This window comes from Epinephelus fuscoguttatus, linkage group LG18 (genome assembly GCF_011397635.1).
Source record: "Epinephelus fuscoguttatus linkage group LG18, E.fuscoguttatus.final_Chr_v1".
Taxonomy (NCBI): domain Eukaryota; kingdom Metazoa; phylum Chordata; class Actinopteri; order Perciformes; family Serranidae; genus Epinephelus; species Epinephelus fuscoguttatus.
In genome coordinates this window covers 38,331,479-38,352,480 of record NC_064769.1, presented here as the reverse complement: position 1 = coordinate 38,352,480, position 21,002 = coordinate 38,331,479, and the positions used below count along the sequence as shown (strand labels likewise).

Here is a 21,002-nt window from a genome sequence, read left to right as displayed (position 1 = left end):
ATTTTACGGTCTATGTTGCGTTATCTCATGATCTCAAGAAAATGATCCCGTTTTCTCAGGTAAACAACATTTGTTATGTCAAGATTATGATATAAATATCTCAAGACAAGATGGAAACATAAAAATAGAACTATTGAGGTTATAAATTTACACCAGTGTCTCTGACACAGAAACTGGAGATTAAAGAATCAGTCAGCTGATGGACAGTAAAATAAATCAGTGCTGCTTGCTGTGAGATTGGCCGCCACTGCCGCCCCCGCCTCAGGGCTCACCTGTAGCCAGGAAACGATGAGCTGCCAGCATGAGCTGAGGAGAGATCTTCACGTGACTGTCGGCATCTTGTTTGAAGGCCGAGAAGTCGGGCTTGTTTTTATTGGAGTCAACCTTTTTCCTGTTTCTGTTGTCTGCTGCAGGAGGAACGACAGAACAGTTAGCAGAAGAGTAACACAGCAGATAAAACATAACAAATTTAACCGTAGATATGACGTTGAGTAACGGCCAGAAAAGTGTTTTATACAGAACAATAATGTCACAGTGAAGCTGACCTTTGACCTTTTGGATATAAAATGTCTTCACTTCATCATTTTATCCTGTTTGACATTTGTGTGAGGTTTTGTCATAATTAGCTTACAATTTCTTATGTTATGGCCAAAAACATGTTTTGTGAGGTCACAGTGACCTTGACGTTTGATCACCAAAATCTAATCAGTTTATCCCTGGCTCATAGTGGACATTTGTGCCAAATCTGAAGAAATTCCCTCAAAGCATTCCAGAAATATTGTGTTCACAAGAATGGGACATATGCAGGTCACACTGACCTCGTCCTTAACCTTTGACAACAAAATTCTAATCACATCATCCTTGTGTCCAAGTGGGCGCAAAGTTGTATTAACACTGGCCTTTGACATTTGACCACAACATTCTTGTCAGTTCATTTAAGTCCAAGTGGACGTTTGTGCCACATTTGGATAAATTTCCCCAAGGCATTTCTGAGATATCATGTTCATGAGAATGGCACAGACAAAAGTCCTATTAACCTTGACCTTTGACCTCTGACCATCAAAATCTAATCAGATCATCCTGGCTCATAGTGGAAGTCTGTGCCAAATTCGAAGAAATTCCCTCAAAGCATTCCAGAAATATCGTGTTCACAAGAATGGGACATATGCAGGTCACACTGACCTCGTCCTTAATCTTTGACAACAAAATTCTAATCACATCATCCCTGTGTCCAAGTGAACGTTTGTGCCAAATTTGAGGAACTTCCCCCTAAGGCCTTCTTGAGATATTGTGTTCACTAAAATGACACAGATGCAAAGTTGTTTTAATGCTGGCCTTTGACATTTGACCACCACATTCTTGTCAGTTCATTTAAGTCCAAGTGCATGTTTGTGCCACATTTGAAGGAATTCTCTCAAGGCATTTTTTGATTTATCATATTCACAAGGATGTGATAGACGGACGCACAACCTGAAAACATAACGCCTTCGACCATCACCAGCACGGAGACATAAAACTGGTGAAAGTTTTTTCCCTTAAAGAACCACTTCAGAGTTTGTTTATTTGTTTGTTTGTTTGTGTTTGTGTGTGACTTTGTATCTGTCCCACAGCCCGACCACCAGCAACAGCTGACTCACTGTAAAGGTCAGACTCATCCAGGATCTCCGACTTGATGATCTCCTCGATGACGTCCTCCAGCGTGACCAATCCCAGCACCTCGTAGAACGGATCTCCCTCCCCTTCGTTGTTCACTTTCTGGACGATGGCCAGGTGGGATTTACCTGCAGCGGAAAGAGATCACCTGAAGGTTACAAACCAGGACGCACGAGTGCACCAATGAGAGCCAATAAAAACATCTCACATCCCCACAATCTGAATCAGGAAAGTAGGGCAGCATCAAACAGGAGGGTGGAGGGAGCGGAGGGAGCGGAGGAAGAGGAGGAGGAGGGAGAGGAGGAGGAGGAGGAAGGGGAGGAGGGGAAGTTTGACTGCAGCCTCCGAAACTTCAAACACATTCGGCTACATGAAAACAGCCTTTCTTGTTTTTCTATTTCGGAGGCTGCAGTGACGCTGCTGTTCGATCTGCTGGTGGATTTATCCTGCCGAGAACAGATTGATGCCTTAATATAGCCCAGACTGGACTAAGAGCTTTGCAGAGAAAAGAGCTGCCAAAACAGAGATAAAGAGGAGAGGAGGGGGGTGGGGGGGCTGAGAAGAAAGAGACAAAACATTAATCCTCTCATTAAAACACATATGAGACCGCTCCACTCGCTCGTGCTCAGTAGGCTAAGTGTTTGCAGCTCTGCAGCACAGCGTGGTCACAAGCACACCTGACATCATCACTGGATGGCTGCCAGTGACAGCTGAGTGAAGTGCACGTTATCTGCTGAGCAGGAGGGAGGCGGCCATGACGCCAACATGCCACAGTTAGTTGGCATCAAGAAACCAACAACAGCAGCAGCGTCTATCTGTGGGCTCCTCACCGAAGCCTGGATGTCTGCATGTATGTGAGCGCGAGTGACGGCTTAATTTGGAGCTACAATCAGTTAGCTTAGCATGAAGACTGAAAACAGGGGAAACAGTTTGCTTAGCTCTGTTCAAAGTAGGGATGCACGATATATATATATGTACATATTTATTTACATATGAGGCCGATAAATACCACCAATAAAACGAAGCCAGACTGCTTTCATTGACTTAACAAGGGCAGCATCTACACACCCGACACACTGGGTGGTGGTACATGTACCTTTAAACTTGGTTTGTGAGCCACCAATAAACACAGAGAAGAAGAACAACAACTATGCACGTTGTCTAGAGGACGACACATGTCATGTGTGGACGTCTTTCACAGTTCACAGGAAGACAACAGGATTGTACCAAGTGTCTGATCTCGCTGAGGGACCTTCTCCAGAGTGTTAGCACGCGCTAATTAGCAGCAGCGGCTAACATCCAACACCAAGCTTTTAAAAGGCCTCGACTTTGTTGTTAAACTTATTAATAACTGCTCGCCATGTGATGCCACAGTCAGCAATTATTTGAATTGTTACCTGGCAACCCGGTCTGGAGCACGCCTCTGAATAATGGTATTTATGATGTAGCGTAGGGTTATATGGGGGCGGGGCCAGTGAGGGTCGACCTGATGTTGAAGAAATTCCCTCAAGGTATTCTTCAGATAATGTTCACAAGAATGCAACAAACGAGGTCACGGTGACCTTAACCTTTGACCTTCGACCACCACAATCTAATCAGATCGTTGTTTAGTCCAAGTGGACATTTGTGCCAAATTTGGAAAAATTCCCTCAAGGCGTTCTTGAGATATCGTGTTCTGGGACTAACAGACAGACAAACATTATAAGATTGTGCCACAACTTTTTAGTTGGAGCTTCGTCCTTGGTCCAGAAGAGCAGAATATTTTTCCTGGCAGCAAAAGATTGAAGAGTCTCTAATGTTTGATATTTGTAATATGACCCAGTAGGAGGCACATAGGGTCTAATGTTACAGCAGGGAGGAGAAACAATAGCATCCATTTTGTTTTTGAGAGCAGGTGTCATATGAGCGGTGTAACATGGCTAAGCCCCGCCCTCAAACGCGATGAGCCAATCACAGTGCGTATAGCCATTCCCATACACTGGGACATTCTCTGCCTGGACGTCCATTGAAATGCATTACAGAAAGTCAGTTTGTTGGGTTTTATGAGCTTTTTCTGAGATTTGAAGTTTAAAAATGGTCAAACGGTGTGCATGGGGTACATGCAACTCTGACACAAGGTATCCTGAGAGGCTGGGCGACCAGGTGTATTTTTACACTTTAAACCACATCTCAAGCGAGAAAAGTGTCTCCTTTGGATAAAGTTGTGTGGTAACGTTAGACCACAACATCAACTCAACGTGAATAAGATTAACAATGATGTCTACATCTGTTCTAAGGTAAGTCAACATTGTGTTTGAGGCAACATATTGTCACTTTGCTGCAAAGAAATATAAAGTTATCTTTAACATCTCTAGCTAACGTTAGCTAAAGTTAGCCTAACGTTAGCTCCTAGCTGCGTTGTTCATCATGTCACCTTGTTTGCTGGGAGTTCATTAGCCTATTTTGTTCTAGTTTTGTACTTTGGTGATGGTACATCATTGTTAGCTGTTGTCCAAAGGGCTCTAGTTAAGCTAACGTTAACTTCTGGAGCTTAGCTTCATTAACTTATCTGTAATGGCAGAGATAACAAAGGTTGGCAAACGTTATGCTGAATGATTCAGTGTAAATACTGTAGCACCAAACTAACGGAGAGACACTCTTGGTAAAGATGGTAAAAAGGCCGTTATCCTTTTCTCATATTCTGAGCCAAAAACCTTAACTTCAGTGGCACTTTAACTTGTTGTCTTTGATGGTGACGGCAACCAGATGCGGTTCACAAGCGTACACTGTGACCTGTAAATGTTGGCTTGTAATTTAAGCTTTTCATCGACCTTCTCAACAATAAAATGATGAATATATCCCTCCAATGCGTAGTTTAGGCCCTTTTGGTTACTTCTCAATGACGTCTGATCGTTATGTCCCCATAAATCATCAGTTGCCTCCTGTGAAATGCCGTGTACTGTGACACCTGCCATAGCGCCGGGCACTGAGTGTTGATAGTTTGTCCGAGTGAGTGGAGGGGGCGTGGCTTAGCCATAGGTCAATTGCAAATATATATTTCCATAACATGGCTCCACACTTCCATTCCAGGTCGTCAATAGTGTGTCCAAGTCTCTCTCCCAGGCTGGCTTAGTAGCTTGGGAGCTTAAAGATGAGTTGGAATTAGGGCTCTAGGATACACTAATGTGTTTCTTAGATACCTGTAAAACACCAATGGAAATTCTAAAAGTTCCACAGCTCCACCCTCTCGTCCAAATATGGTCACTTCTGGCTCCCCCCCAAAAAAGAAAAAGATGGATGGTCAGGGCCACCGTACATAAACAGCCCAGCACAGAGCAGAAGTCGGCGCTGAGCCGGCCGCTCTGAGTCATCCTGCCTGCAAACATCAGCCACTGTCACCACACACACAAACAGGCCTGTTGGCATGTTGTGTACAGTCAGCAGCACAGTGCTGCAGCCAAACAGCCTCTGACATCATCCAACAGCATCATCATCATCATCATCATCATCATCACCACCACCAGCTGCTCTGAAAGCAGAACACACAGACCTCATGTAAACTGTGTTCCCCTCACAGGGAGGTCAGAGGTCAAACGCCCTGCAGCAGGTTTATATTGGTGTCTTTGCTTCAGGGCACTTCAGCAGCAGAAACAGGAGCTGGTTTCAACCTTGAAATTGAGGGAGACCTTTTTCCGTTAACAGTGACTGAACGCCAAGAACTTAAACGATCAGTCTGTCAGCCAGATTGATTTAAGTTTAACTAATTCGATAACCGCTTCAGCAATTTTTCTGCCTTTTTTCAAGACAGAAACTGAAAAACATTCGATTATCCAGCTTCTAAAATGTTGAAGAGTTGATGTTTTTCTTTGTCTTATATGATCATAAATTGAATCTTTTGTGGGTTTAGACAGCTGGTCGAACAAAAACTAAACATTTAAAGACTCCACCTCGGTGTCTGGGAAGATATGACAAACATTTTTCATTTTTTGTGACATTCTATAGATGGTAGGATTAATAGAGATGCTTTGGGATGTCTACGTCTATTTATGGCTACACAAGACTCGTGCATGTGCACACAGTTCCACTGCAACTAACAGATGACTTTAAGATTTATAACCAGTGTTGGGGGTAATGTCTTACAGTGAGATATTACATTTTAGCAGTAGCAAAGTAATATCACATGTTACCATCCAAAATAAACTGTTTATCTGAAGGTGGTTGTGTGTTGTCATGTCTTTACAGACTACCAGTGACCGGCACATCTGGGTGATGCCGTTATCATGTTCAGTGTTTCCATTAATACACTGAAACGTCTACAACGTGTCCCGTTCTGCTTTTGCGTGTTAAGGATCCGATCACACAGACAGCGTTTTAGCAGCTGGAGGCGCCTTTTTGTGATTGTATTTAATGAGAATGAAGTGTTTTGCTCGCTGTTTTTGTGTTGCGACGCACTTCACATTTCTGCATTCTAGGCAGCTGGTGTTTTTGTCGGAGCACTCCGAACTCCTCGAGTTGAATAAACTTTAACTCAGAGCGGAAATGCGCCCCACGTCATCTCTTTTTTTGTTAGCTTTTTCCCCATTGTCCAATGGGATGATTTGAGAGGCGGGCCTTCTGTGCTGGTCACGACAACAAGTTTACAGTTGGTAAACAATGGAGGAGACACTAGTGTTAGTGGTTGCTGGATACCCAGAGCTACACGGCCCGACGACAGACATCATGTTGTCAAACTGCCCCTGAGTCAAACTACCCTGGAAATCCAGAGTTCTTGCTAGAGCACAATTTGAATTTGCTCAGCGAGTCACTCTGTCAATCAGTAATGATGCTCATTACCCATGCCGTTGGAGCTGAGCTGCACCAATCACATCGGTGTATCTGATATAGGCGGGCCAGAGGCGAGCTAAAGATGACGACAGCGCTGCAACGACGAAGTCCGAAATCAGACAGTAAACATTGCAAGATGGCTACGGATGAACACCAGTTGTTTGAAACAGCTTTGGCCGCTACAGTGAACGAGTTAGACTTGGCTTTTTCTCTAAAAGAGGAACAGAAGACGGCGCTCGAATCTTTCCTTTGCAAGAAGGATATTTTTGCTATTTTGCCGACTGGATACGGCAAGAGTCTAATCTACCAGTTAGCTCCGCTGGTAGCTAAACTCTGGATACGTCACCCTGTGTATTGTTCTGATTGGTCGTAGTGTTATCCAATTACGTGCAGTGATATTTACAATCGCATGCTTGGTGCCGCCCCTCGAGTTGGGCCATTTGCATTACTCATAGCCAGACCCTAAATCTTTGTAGATTTGGGTCTGGATTTCCAGGCTAGAGTCAAACTAAAATCTGCCTGTAAACGTCCATCATGGAGGAGAAGCTCCTGGACCAACTGGTGGTACTCCCCATGATCCAACTAAACAAGGAAAATGGATCACGTATCTTTTAGAATTGATTTTAAAGTTCTTTTACTTTTTATAAAGCTTATATGACCTCACCCCTCCATACATCTGAGATTTCTTTTTTATCATTTTATGTTGTAGCCAGATCACTGAGGTCCTCCACTGCTTTACTTTTCAATGTTCCTCATGTCTCATAAAAGTCCTGCTGAGAGCACCTTTACTCCCTAAACTGTGGAATTCACTGCCTCTGGATATCAGAAGGTGTAACATAAAGACCTATGTTTTCAATCTGGCTTTTAATGTGGAGTAACATCAGCAGTCTTGATTTTTGACCATTGGTTTTTACCTCCTGTTTGTGGTTGGTTTGCTATTTCATTGTCTTGTGTCTGTGTCATTCCAAGTTTGCCATGTGAAGCACTTTGGGCTGCATGTTTGTATGAAAGGTAAGTAAAGTTGAGTTATGTCTGCCTGACTTCCTGTGTCCAAGACTAGTCATTTATCTAAAAAGGTTTAGGCTATTCAATGGTTCTGTATCATCATACTGTAATTAATATAATCAGGTGATTTTAATCCAAAGTGGTGACCGCTGTTTGTGAACACATGACGTGCAGCACTGGATTTGAAATGAACTGTACTGAACAACATGACCCTCGTCCATGTAAAGTCAACATCAATGCGACTGCTGTGATAACACACCTGCAGACTTTGCTCATATGTTCTATATTTGTCCCAAACTAAAGAGCCTCTGGGCCAACGTTTCTGGAACCTTGTCTGTAATTTTAAAAATGGATTTGCAGCCCTGTTCTCTGATAGCTCAGTTTGGGGCTCCAGAGGACGTCACTACTCTGACTGCCGGACAGGCCAACAGTGGTGGAAATTTGGTAGAATGGAAGTCCCCTAACCCCCCCATCATCCTGTCTGCTTACAGACCTGGTAGTTTTCCTCAATTTGAGAAGATATTATATTATATTACATTTTGAGAGATACTTGTCCAACACTGTTTATAACACAGAAGAGAATCAAATGCTCAGCTCTATTAATCTGATCAAAATAATCTGTGTGTTTTGCTGCGTTAAAAATGTGAAGAAAAGCATCTGATACCTTCAAACAGCCTCATCATCACAATAAGCTTTAATTCCCTGCAGGTGCGTCACTGTCATGATACCAGCTTTGTGTTGAAGGTGTGGATATCAACACTGAGATTTCCCGCAGTAATCCGGTGCGCCTGAACGCACACATTTTCATCCCATCGCTCACACACGATGAACACAGCAGCTGATTTCACTGATTAGTTCCTGCACTGTGACTGAAGCTGATCATCAGTGAAATCTGCTGCTGGAGACAAACCTGCTTCCAGATCAGATCAAACTCCGATGGAGCCAATAAAGGAAACAGCACATGATGGATTGCAGAGTTTTTTTAAACTCACAGTGGGTCATGTCAAGGCTGAATCCAAATGTCCACACTTCAGACTTTGAGGGTGTGTTCCCAGCAAGTCTGGGAGCTGAGAGCTCCAAATCTACAGTCATCCAGTCCTCAAGGGGCCTAAAGCGGACCTTCTGCAGACTTCCAAAGAGTCCGCCTGGGGTGCAGACCTGAGCAGAATTCACTGATTTAATAACCCACAATTCATTGCAATATGGACTTGACATTGTACTTTTTTTTCCAATGGCTGACTGAGAAAACAAAACTTAAGTGAATGTAAAACAGTTGCTGTAGCCTTTTAAAACAATACTTGAATCGTGTAGGCCAGAAAAAGGGGTGGGTATCACCAGAAGATCCACGATATTATCACGATACTTAAGTCACGATACAACATTACTGCAATTTTAAATAGTTTGCGATACGCTGAGTATTGCGATAAATATTAGGGGTGGGGGGAAATCGGTACAGCAGAGGATTGCAATATTCTGCATAGCGATATTGGCGATACACGGACGCCAAGTGTTGATCTTTTAATCCAACTTTTGGTCCTAGAATAATTAAATCAGTTGCTTTTTCTGTCCACTAGATGGTGCTGATGTTTTTTTCCTGGTGAGGTCAGCAGAGGTCTCAGTCAGCAGCATTTGGCAGGAAGTTCATTAAAACAAAGATGGAGGCACTGGAGACAGAAAACAGAAATGCTCCGTCTGCTTTTAACTCAAATATCTGGACTTATTTTGGATTTTCTAACACACAAGGAGGACTTGGATATGACACATGTGATTTACAGCAGTGTCATATGAAAATAAAATACTGTGGGAATACTACGACCATGAGGGCTCACCTCACACTCCACCATCCGGAGACAGCGTTAGCCGCTGACGGCCAAGCTAACGCTAAAGATCAACCAACACTGGACACACTGAGCTCGACAAAACTACCATCAGAAAAAAACAAAGTCCATCACCTACTTCCTGTGCAAAGATCTGTGTCCATACAGCGCTGTTAAATACGAAGGCTTTGTGTTACATGCTAAAAACATGTGAACCCAGGTATGTGACTCCGTACATGCACTGTAAAGTACTGTGTTTCATGTCTGCATCTGCTGGTGAGCCGTGACAATAACAGTATACATGTATAATATGATGTTGATTCCACTACAGAAGAGACTTGACAATCACTAAAGTTAGGTGGAGACAAAAGTGGTTGTATCGATATCGGTATCAGTTATCGGCAATATGAGTTGTTATCGGCATATTGGATATTGGCAAAAAATACATATCGTGCATCGCTGCTTATGGCTTTGATATAATACTAGGCTGTGAATTCCCCCTCCTGGGATCAATACAGTCTTACCTTATAATATAACATCATAATTAATTAATTTGTTGATCATATTTTGAGTTATAAACGTCAACGTGCAAATATATATATATATATATATATATATATATATATATATATATATATATATATATATATATATATCTCAAATCTCCTTTGTCTTTGCTCCAATATGTGATAATCTTGATGTCCTGTCAGGTGTAAAGGTGCGGACACACCAAAGCGACATCAAAGAACTAGCAGTGACGAAAGCCGACTGTTGCGTCGTCTACGTCGCCTCACGTTGTCTACGTCGCCTCACATCGCCCTGTGTCAGTTGCATCTGAACACACTACACGGACTACATCCGACGGCCAAGTAGCACGTACGTTCTGCGCCTGCGTGAGAGAGAGCGGAGTGAGAGAGTGGTACATCCTGTCAGCCGAGGGTTTCCTATCTGTGCAGCCGAGCACCGGAGCACCTCCACGGACTATTACATCCAGACGGACCCGGTGTTTCCTCCGCAGGCTCCACATCACTCAGCTGCCCGATAAACCGCTGCTTCTTCCCGCTTTAACCTGAATAACAAACCAGGGCTCGGTGCTCGGTTGGATCCAAGCGGAGAGCCGGGCTAGCTCAGAGACTAGCGGAGGCTAACTGGCTGTGCTTCCCTCCGGTCATGCTGCGGCTAACGCTCCGCTAGCCGCTCCCAGCTAGCTCCGGTTTGTTATTCAGGTTAAAGTGGGAAGAAGCAGCGGGTCTGTGGGGCAGCTGAGTGAAGTGGAGCCTGAGGAGGAAGCACCGGTTAGCCCCGGTTTCACTACAGGCAGATTCACTCGCTATAGGGGTGAGGAAATAAAACCTGAACAGCCAATCAGAGTGATCTCTCTCACCGACAAGCTCCACCGCCGATTCAACATGCTCAATCGGCAGAAAAGCCGCCGACGCTGAAGTGCCAACGGTGCGGGACACACCGCAAAAACTAGGCCGACAGACGCTCACCGACAGCCCGACTTTGGTCGACGGCCGACCGTCGGCTTGGTGTGTCAGGGCCTTTACAGACCCTGGCTTCTGGATCTGGGCAACTAAAGGCTTCTTTAGCCTTGGTGATTTATTTTTTAATGTCTATTAATTAATCAATTGGAAAATACAATATTCAAAAAAATTCTCTCAATCAGAATCTGTCGTACGCAGAGAGGCAGCTTTTCTTACTACAGGTGGGAAATCAAGGTCATGGTACCATCTGCACCCGTCACCAGGCCCGCCATCAGGGGGGGTCAAAGGGTACAGACGAACCGGGCCCAAGGCCAGGGGGGGCCCATGAAAGGTCTGTGGTTGACCCTTAAAGTGGATCAAGTTCAACAGTTTACTCACTGACAACAACAGTCCCAGGTATGACAGGTGAAGCTGAAGGTCAGAGGTGAGGCAGACTGATGTCAGCAAATACAACCTGCTGTATCGGCTCAGTTTTAAAGCTGCAGTGACGACACAGGTGTCATATTAAACCAGAGGACCTGAGGTATCCACTGGGACCAACTATAAGTTATCTCGTGTTAAGACACACACATGGCCTTAACACGGAGTGGAGACAAAATACATGTGGAAATATGATCAGTTGGATCATATGTAACCGTGCGCTCTGGTGATGTCTGCGTCGTGTTGATATAAAGAGGTCCAGGCTGTGGATATGTGTGGAGGTGATCTCTGATTATTCCGACAGCTGACAGCGAGAGGTGACAACAAAATCCTCCGTCAGTTACGACCAAATGAACTCGAGCCCCTCTCCCATGGAGCACCACAGCAGAAGGGGAGAGGTAAGGTGGGAGACACCCAAAGGTGAACGTAGGGGAACAGAAACTGAGTATCAAAGGTTCCACATATTGACTACGGAGGCCTGAGAGGGTCAGGTACTAACAACTGAAACTAATCTTGTGTAATCGTAATACTTAATATTAAAAATGTAGATTTGACTTTGTCACACATATTTAGGGCTGCAGCTATCGACTCTTTTAGTAATCGAGTATTCTATCGATTATTCTGGTAATTATTCGAGTAATCAGATAAGAAATACTGCGTGTTTTTATTAAACTACTTTGGCTTTATTTAACTGCAACGGTGATATATAAAAGAACGTAATAAAAGTGAGAGAAATGACCAACAAATGTGTTTCCTTTTTTTCAAATTTAACATTTTTATTGCTCTAATTGCAGAAACATTTGTCTGCAGTTTGAACTTCACCAGCTGTGACGGATCAAATGATGCGTCTGCCGTCTGTAAACTCAGCTGCTGCTCAGCTGAACGTGGTGGAGCCCTCTGTACAAAGCTGTCCAACGTACAACTCTGTGACTTCAGAGTGTAATTCATTATTTCACTGATACTTATTACTTTGCCTTAATAATTATCATACTGTAAGTTCCTATGACTGACTAGTTTAGACTCATTCACTGTGGTGCCTCACACTGCTGACCCTGCTGACTGTAATCCACATTAATATACCTGCTGTTCTTGATCTGTACTTTTCTACTGTGTGTGTGTGAGAATAATTCGCCTCGAGGCTTTTTAGTAATCGAATTATCTTAATGATGAAAACTCTGTGTGTGTGTGTGTGTGTGTGTGTGTGTGTGTTCCACGTTCTTCTCCTCACTGACTTGGTCAATCCATGTGAAATTTGGCACAGTGGTAGAGGGTCATGGGAGGATGCCAATGAAGCAATATTACATCAATTGGCCAAAGGGGGGCGCTATAGCAACCCATTGAAATGTCAAACTTTGAATGGGCATATCTCATGCCCCGTATGTGGTAGAGACATGAAACGTTGCACAGAGATGCCTCTCCTCATGAGGAACACATTTGCCTCAAGAACCCATAACTTCCGCTTATATAGATTTTCCACCATTTTGAATTTTTTGAAAAACACTTCAAATGGATCTCTTCCTAGGAAGTTTGAGCGATCTGCATGAAACTGGGTGAACATAATCTAGGGACCAATATCTAAAGTTCCCTCTTGGCAAAAGTTGGAAAACTTCCTAAAACTGAGCTTCTATAAGGCAATGAATATTGCGGAGGGCGTGGCTCATCACATAAAGGTGTAGAACATCTCAAGGGTTTCACCCATCACCACGCAACTTTGTAGGCATATGACCACACATAATCTGAGGGGACCCCTCCATTATTGAGCCCATCAAACAAAATGGGGGCGCTAGAGAGCTCATTTCTTATCTAGGCCTAACCGCCATATGGATTTTTACTAAACTTGGTAGATATGTAGAACAGGACGCCTCAAGGTGACTGGAGAAATTTAACTCTAATTGGCAACTGGGTGGCGCTATAACAACAGAAAAATGCTTCAAAATGGCTAAAATGCCACCGATCGCTGTGGTTCCCCCTGTGGACCAATGTTGGTGTTGTTTCTAATGTTTGGTATGACTAAGTCATGGTATGGTATGCTGTACATAATGGGTATGGACTGGTTGGAGTTACTTGAGGAATCATTTCAGCCCTGCACATTTTACTGCTGTATAACTGACCCTGTTACATTCACACCCTAGAATTACAAAAAATTAGTCTCAGTTGTTATTACCTGACCCTCTCAGGCCTCCGTAGTCAATATGTTCACCTTTTACCCCACCTATAAGAGGTGTGTCTCCCGCCTTACCTCTCCCCTCCTGCTGTTGTAATCCATGGGAGAGGTGAGAGATGTTGCTCTCATAGTAATGTCTGTGTTTCAGCTGTTCAGCTGTCTGTAAGTGTCTTTGGGGCAACCTCTTAAATTCTAATATCAGACAGAAGTGTTCCAGCTCACAGAAATCATTCTGGTTATTGCCAAACGATGTGCTGCAGTGAGGTGGACGTCAGATCTCACCTGTTGGGCTGTGGCTAAAATATTCAACAAAAAATAGAAGATAATGAGAAAGGAGATATCTGTGACTGAGCTGTTCAGATGATGCACTGAGCGTTTGTTTTATAGTGAAAATCCTAAAATAAAGGTTGTGAAAATAAACGTCAGAGTTACAGGGGGCCACAGCAGAGGGGCCCCATGTGGCCCCAGAGCCACAGGTTGCCCCCCTGGTGAGTGTGTATGACCTTAAAAATCAATGAGCATATTTTGAAAATGTAGGCTGTGATGTTCCAGCTGTCAATAGAGCTGATCGATACACACACAGGCTGCAGGGAGGAGGAGGAGGAGGAGGAGGAAGAGGGGACAGGAAGTGTGTGTGTTACGCAGCCTCCCCAGGTGTGACACGATGACCTCACCTTTCTTGAACTCCTCCAACATGGCGTCCAGCTTGGTGTCGTGGAACACAAAGTGCACCGGGTGGTTGTAGAACTTGGTGATGGTCTTCAGGGTGGTGCAGTCGTCCGGGTCCACGAAGGCCAGGTCCTTGACGTACAGGATGTCCACGATGTTGGTTTTCTCGTCGTCGTACACGGGGATGCGCGTGTAGCCGCTCTCCATGATCTCAGACATGGTGTTGAAGTCCAGCACGGCGTCCGCCTGGATCATGAAGCAGTGCGCGATGGGGGTCATGACGTCCTCCACGGTCTTGGTCCTGAGCTCGAGCGCGCCCTGGATCATGTTGAGCTCCTCCTTCACCAGGTCGTTGTAGGGCTCCGTCACCTTGAGCATCTCCACCAGCTTCTCCCGGTTGTACACGGTGCCGATCTCCTGGCCCAGCAGGACGTCCAGCAGCTTGCTGACGGGGAAGGACACCGGGAAGGTGAGGAACATGAAGAACTTGGTGAGCAGGATGGTGTTGGCGCCCACGGCCAGCCCGTGGCGCGAGCACAGCGCCTGCGGGACGATCTCCCCGAAGATGACGATGCCGATGGTGGAGGCCACCACCGCGCCCAGCCCGGAGCCGGTCAGGTCGTCCAGGAGGATGGTGAGGGTGGTGTTGACCAGGACGTTCCCGAGCAGCAGAGAGCACAGCAGGTAGTTCCCTTTGCTGCGGATGGGCTCGATCTTCCGCGCGTCCTTCTTCTCCTTGTCGGTGCCGCAGCTCTGCACGATGCGCAGCTCCATGGGGTCGAGCGCCATGAGCCCCAGGTTGAGCCCGCTGAACATCCCGGAGAGCACGAGCAGGCACGAGATGAGGATCACCTGCAGCCACATGGGCAGCAGCGACTTCTTCTCCTCCACCACCAGCACCCTGCCATCACTGTCCCCCAGCAGCACCCACCTGCTCCCGTCCGCGCTCCGCGTGCACAGGGCGTACTCCTTCCGCGGCTCGCTCTTGCGGAGCGGCTTAATGTGCACGGTGAGCAGCCCCGACGTGCCCCGACTGCTCACGTTCATGAAGGTCTCGACGCTGATGTCCTTCGTGAAATCAACACAAGTCCTGTCCGGCGGCTCCATCACCATCATGCCGCTGCCGCCGCTGCCGCCCCTCGCCGCCGCCACCGCCGCCTCCTCCTCATCCTCCGCTTCGTCCCCGCCGCCGCCGCCGTCCGCCAGCTCCGTGAAGCGGATCTGCGTCCAGGCGCCCGAGTGGAGCTGCACCCCGTAAAACCGGAGCTGCACGGCGCTCTCCTCAGTCACCTGGATGACACCGTCGTCATTGGTGCCGGCCGGCTTGTCGCTCCTCTCCAGCCGCATGCCGAGCACCTGGCTGCCGCTGCTGACGCCGGACGCCGCGGTCTCCGTGCGGCCGCCGACCGCGCTCCACAGGAATATGATGACAGTGAGAATGTAACCCTGCTGCCCGCTCCATTCTGTCGCCATGTTTGTTTCACTGCTCGGCGACCTGGGGGCTGACGTCATTTACTCATGTCCGAGCGGCTCCGCCCCCCGCCGGTCCATCACACACACCCCCGTTATCACCGCCTACCGGACAGCGGCAGGTAGAGCTAATAAACAAACTCCCCCTTCCTCCTCCTCTCTGTCACAGCTGATAATATTCTGATGCTGTGTTTCTGCAGCATGTGAACACACACACACACACACACACCTCCTCCGCCCCCCCGTTACAGTGTGTGACAGCTCGGGGCAATGCGGCACACAGCGGTGCTGCTGCGGCCAGCGGTTTCTCATCCTCCAATTGTATCCGGAGCCAGCTGCTGTTATGTAAAGGCACATGGCATCTGTGCACCCCCATCATCACCCCCTCCTCCCTCCTCCTCCTCCTCCTCATCCTGCACCATCCCTCTGGCACCGAGCCCGGCTGCTGCTGCTGCTGCTGCTGCTGCACAGATGAAGTGTCTGCAGCTGGAGCTCATCTGTCTGCATCACAACAACAACAACAAACTGCATGTCTGTGTGTTAAAATGCATCTTACTGTTTATTAAAGTAGAGCTGCATCATAAAGCTGTCAGCTGTTTGAGTCTCAGCACATCAAGTCACCGCATGAAACTCATTGTTCTGATTTGAATGTTCCTCTAACCCTCAGTGTTATTAGCGCCTAATATTCACTGACCAACAGTTATGTAATACATCATAAAACATTTCCCTCCTCTTGTCGCCACCTGGTGGTCAAAGCAGGTAAAGTCGCTCTGCTGTCAAATGCTGGTATAAAAAAAACAACAGTTAAATAGTACTCTACACTTTACAACAAGCAGGGGCGTAAATAGAGACAGCTGCACAGGGGCCCGTGGGCTGAAGGGGCCCTCCACAATATGTTGAGCAGGACAACAGACCCTTGTGAGTAATTCAGATTGCAACCTTAAAGGGATAGTGCACCCAAAAATGAAAATGCAGCCATTATCTACTCACCCATATGCCGAGGGAGGCTCAGGTGAAGTTTTAGAGTCCTCACATCACTTGCAGAGATCCAAGGGGAGAGGAGGTAGCAACACAACTCCACCTAATGGAGGCTGACGGCGCCCCAGATTCAAACGTCCAAAAACACATCATTGAAACCACAAAATATCTCCATACTGCTCGTCCGTAGTGATCCAAGTGTCCTGAAGCCCCGACATAAAATACGGTCTCGCGTAAGCGCACACACGTGAGTGCGGTGCACAGAGAGGCAGTCAGAGCTGCAGGCTACAATGAGGCTAAAAACAGAGTTCAAATGAGGTTTTTCCAAACAACTTTTTATGTCGGGGCTTCAGGACACTTGGATCACTACGGACGAGCAGTATGGAGATATTTTGTGGTTTCAATTATGTGTTTTTGGACGTTTGAATCTGGGGCGCCGTCAGCCTCCATTAGGTGGAGTTGTGTTGCTACCTCCTCTCCCCTTGGATCTCTGCAAGTGATGTGAGGACTCTAAAACTTCACCTGAGCCTCCCTCGGCATATGGGTGAGTAGATAATGGCTGAATTTACATTTTTGGGTGCACTATCCCTTCAAAACTCACTGCGTTCAAAGAAAAACTCACATTACATTAAATACAGTGCAGTTATAACCTGAGTCAACCAGGATCAGAGGAGCTGCAAACACCAGTGGGAACCATTTGTCATATTATTCATTACTATGCCATATTTATCATACTTTTATTTTTGTTTCGTAACGCACTTTAATGTTGTCATGCTCATGTTGAATGAACCTGGATTCATGAGTAACAACACTGCATATTTCACTGTATGCTGCCGTATTTAAAGACGACAATAAATTGAACTTGAGCTACATGTGTGTTGCTGAGGTTGTGTATGTTGCAGCATATTGAAATATGAGACATTACAACATTAAAACCAACAGTTTCTCTTTAATTTCTGCTTTTATTACAAGTAACAAAGTGTAACTGAAGATTCTTCTTAAATTACAAAAATATCTTGTTCACATTATTTTGTGAATTCTGTCCTCATTATGACCTCATGTTGTTTTTCAAGGCTGTAATTACACTTCGCACATTTATTAATATTATGAACATCCTTCATTTCAACACATCATTTAGACTCTGATAATAAAGTCAAACAACATGAGCAGAACAAACGAACAATTATCAAACACATGATCATGTGACAGCTCGATGAATGACCTCATACAGTAACTTTGCTCCATCTGTCTTCAGCGTGTCGTCCTTCTTTGTTTGTTCAGCTGTTCAGTCGGGTAAACAGGACGATACAGTCGTTAATTATCACATTAGATTACAAACACATGACAATTATCCAACAACATGAACTGATGAGTTCATACAGTTAAAGTGATTCTGGTTTGAAATGCTGGTGAAACAAGTTCCTTTAAAAAAAAAAAGATATCTATGACCTTCATTGTCCTGAAGAAACACGTCACATTAATTATCTATTCACAACGACCCCAGGGCCTCAGACCTTCAGGGGCCGAAGGATCGAGGATCACCTTGTCGAGGTTTCTGTTTCTAATATCAGTTTCACACATTTCTCAAAACTAAGTTCACTTCTTCATTCAACTGTGATCAACTGTAAATAAACGGTAAACTTAAATCAGTTTGGAAACACTGTCTGTGTCAGGATCAGCACATGATCGGTCACTCCTGAATAAATCAGTGCCGAAAGAGAAACTTCACACTTGCAGAAAATGTTGTCGTTCCTGGTTTCACTCCTCACCTTGCTGCAGTGATGTAGATGACGTACAGACCAGTGAATTGGACTGCTTTGCACCGAGGCGTATTTGCACAGAGAGGGGACAGTTAGCACCAGACGTCTGCAGTGAGCTGATTTTTTAACATACTGTAAACAAATAACCAGGTGTTTATATTCAGTGTTGAAAATTACAGCAACCTAATTTATCCCTGTAGATTCCTCCTGAAGAAAGTCAGTTTCTTGGCTGCGTTGACACACGTAAAAACTACAATTACCACCCTGTGGTTGTGTGACTCCGCCCACCAGTCCACCCTGTGGATGTATGACTCCGCCCACCAGTCCAGTGTCTCTGACAGTCTCCATCCATGTCAGTGAAAACATGGATGCTTCACACACAGAAGATCTATACAATCAGCACAGTTTCAAGATTAGAGTCACCAATTCAGTATCTGACCAAATGTCTCCCCTTCTGTTCCTGAGATATGACGTTAAAACATGATGATGTCACAGTCAAGCTGACCTTGGACCTTGGCCTTTGATGACCAAAGTCTGATCAGTTCATTGGTGAGTCCGAGTGGACGTTTGTGCCAAATTTGAAGAAATTCCCTCAAGGTGTTTTTGAGATATTGCATTTCAAGAATGAGACAGAAGCAAGGTCACAGTGACCTAGACCTCTGACCTTTGACCACTGAAATCCAATCAAATTATAGTTGAGTCCTAGTGAACATTTGTGCCAAATTTGAAGAAATCCCCTCAAGTTATTAAGATAGCGCATTCACAAGAATGAGACAGATGCAAGGTCACAGTAACCTTGACCTTTGACCATCAACTCTAACCTGTTCATAGAGTCCAAGTGAACATTTGTTCCAAATTTGAAGAAATTCCCATTAGGAGTTCATGAGATACTTTTTGCACAAGAATGAGAAAGGAAGGTCACAGTGACCTTGACCTTTTACCTTTGACCACCTAATTCTCATCAGTTTATTTTTCAGTCAAAGTGGACATTCGTGTCAAATTTTCAATGAAATTTCCTTGAGGTGTTTTGGAGAAATGAGACAGACAAGGTCACAGTGACCTTGATCTTTCACCTATGACCACCAAAAACGTATCAGTTCATCGCTGAGTCCAAGTGGACATTTGTGGGAAATTTGAAGAAATTCCCTTGAGCCGTTCCTTGAGGTATCACAAGGATGGACGGACAGATGGACAACCTGAAAACATAATGCCTTCGTCCACAGCTATCGCCGGTGCTGCGGCTAATAATTTGTATTTAAAGCAGCTGTAGTCGATCTTGTTACAACAACAATACAGGAACTTTTGATGGAAACATTTAGATGCTAAATGCTTCACTACGTTCATCAGCCTGTGTCTGCAGGTAGGGCACATGTGGTTATCAGCTGCATTGTAAAAGACTGCTCTATAATCAAGTTATCGAGGGATAATTACTGATTATAAACTAACACATACATGATGCGTACAGTGGGACAAACAGAGGTGTTGACAGGAAGTCCACAGTTGTTTTTTGCTCTGATGCAAGTGTATTGATTTTGCTGTCAGTGACTGGTGATACTCAGTGAACTCTGTGTTCCCGCTCACTGCAGCCTGCCGTCTCCTCGGCTGCATGGACTCTGCATCTGTCCGTCCGGCGGAGGAAGAACCTCGACTTTGTAGCTCACCCTCTTGGACTGCAGGATGCTGTAGCTGTTATCGAAACACAGCACGTCTGCACAAAAGCAAGGACACAACAGTTAGTTAACTACAACTGGCATCCTGCAGGATTTTAAAGGGCAACTCTGGTATTTTTTTAACCTGGATCCCATTTTCCTACATTTTTGTGTCTAAGTGAACAATGGGAACAACAATTTTTGAAACTGGTCCAGTATTGACTGAGAGTGCTGCAGCCAAACAGGCTACAGTGTCACCACTTGGGGCAATTGAGCACCGTCAGTTTACGTTCAATAAAATGTCTTGTTTTTGTCACTGACAGGCTCAGACTGTTATTCTAAGTGTCTGACAGCATTATGAAAGGATCCCTACAGAGATAGAGCTTTGTGTTAAAGAGTAAGATCCTTTTTGTTTAACCAGAAACAGCCCTGAAATCACCATCACCAAACCCACCAGACTAAATTTAAATTGTGCTTGTTTTTGTCACTGACAGGCTCAGATTGTTATGTCTGAAAACATCAAGAAAAAGGTCCCCACAGAGACAGACTTTTTTTTTTAAGACAAGATCCTTTTAAACTACAGGAAACAGCCCCAAAATTGCTATAGCCAAAACCCACCAGCCTCCATTTTGCTTGTTGTTACCACTGACAGGCTCAGATTGTTATACATGTTTGACAACATCAAGGAAAGGGTCCTTACAGAGAAAGATGTTTTTGTTAATAAGAAAGGTCCTTCTTGTTTGACAAGAAACAGCCCCAAAATTATGATTGCCACTAGATTATTATTCTAAGTGTCCGACAAAATTATGAAAGGATCCCTACAGAGATAGAGCTTTGTGTTAAAGAATAAGATCCTTTTTGTTTAACCAGAAACAGCCCTGAAATCACCGTCACCAAACCCACCAGACTCCATTTAAATAAACAGTCATTTTATCATCAATGTTGTCAGACACTTAGAACAACAATCTGAGCCTGTCAGTGACAAAAACAAACACTGTAAGTGGACGTAAATTGATGGTGTACAAATGCCACAAGTAATTACATTGCAGCCTGTTTCATCTCAATACTGGGCAACTTTAAAACTTGTTCCCATTGGTCACCGTTGTTTGGCTTCATATTGAACACAA

The 21,002-nt window shown here is 45.0% G+C and overlaps 2 protein-coding genes across 7 annotated transcripts in view; both read right to left on the bottom strand.

The window, feature by feature from the left end:
* LOC125906052 (metal transporter CNNM4) overlaps positions 1–15,491 on the bottom strand; it is a 34,595-nt gene extending 19,104 nt beyond the window's left edge. For 3 of the 4 annotated variants that reach the window (XM_049604448.1, XM_049604450.1, XM_049604452.1), the window contains exons 1-3: positions 14,024–15,491; positions 1,638–1,781; positions 273–407 (exon numbers count right to left, since the gene is read on the bottom strand). In XM_049604448.1, the coding sequence (XP_049460405.1) occupies positions 273–407; positions 1,638–1,781; positions 14,024–15,491 (1,747 nt within the window). The remainder of the gene's footprint in view (positions 1–272; positions 408–1,637; positions 1,782–14,023) is intronic. The other variant, XM_049604449.1, reaches the window with a different exon arrangement.
* Positions 1–21,002, bottom strand: part of sec14l7 (SEC14-like lipid binding 7) — a 76,781-nt gene that overhangs the window by 40,439 nt on the left and 15,340 nt on the right. For 2 of the 3 annotated variants that reach the window (XM_049604481.1, XM_049604482.1), the window contains one exon: positions 17,396–19,934. In XM_049604481.1, coding sequence (XP_049460438.1) covers positions 19,804–19,934 — 131 coding nt within the window. In that variant the 3' untranslated portion in view covers positions 17,396–19,803. Of the gene's footprint in view, positions 1–17,395; positions 19,935–21,002 lie in introns of those variants that run through there. The other variant, XR_007451747.1, reaches the window with a different exon arrangement.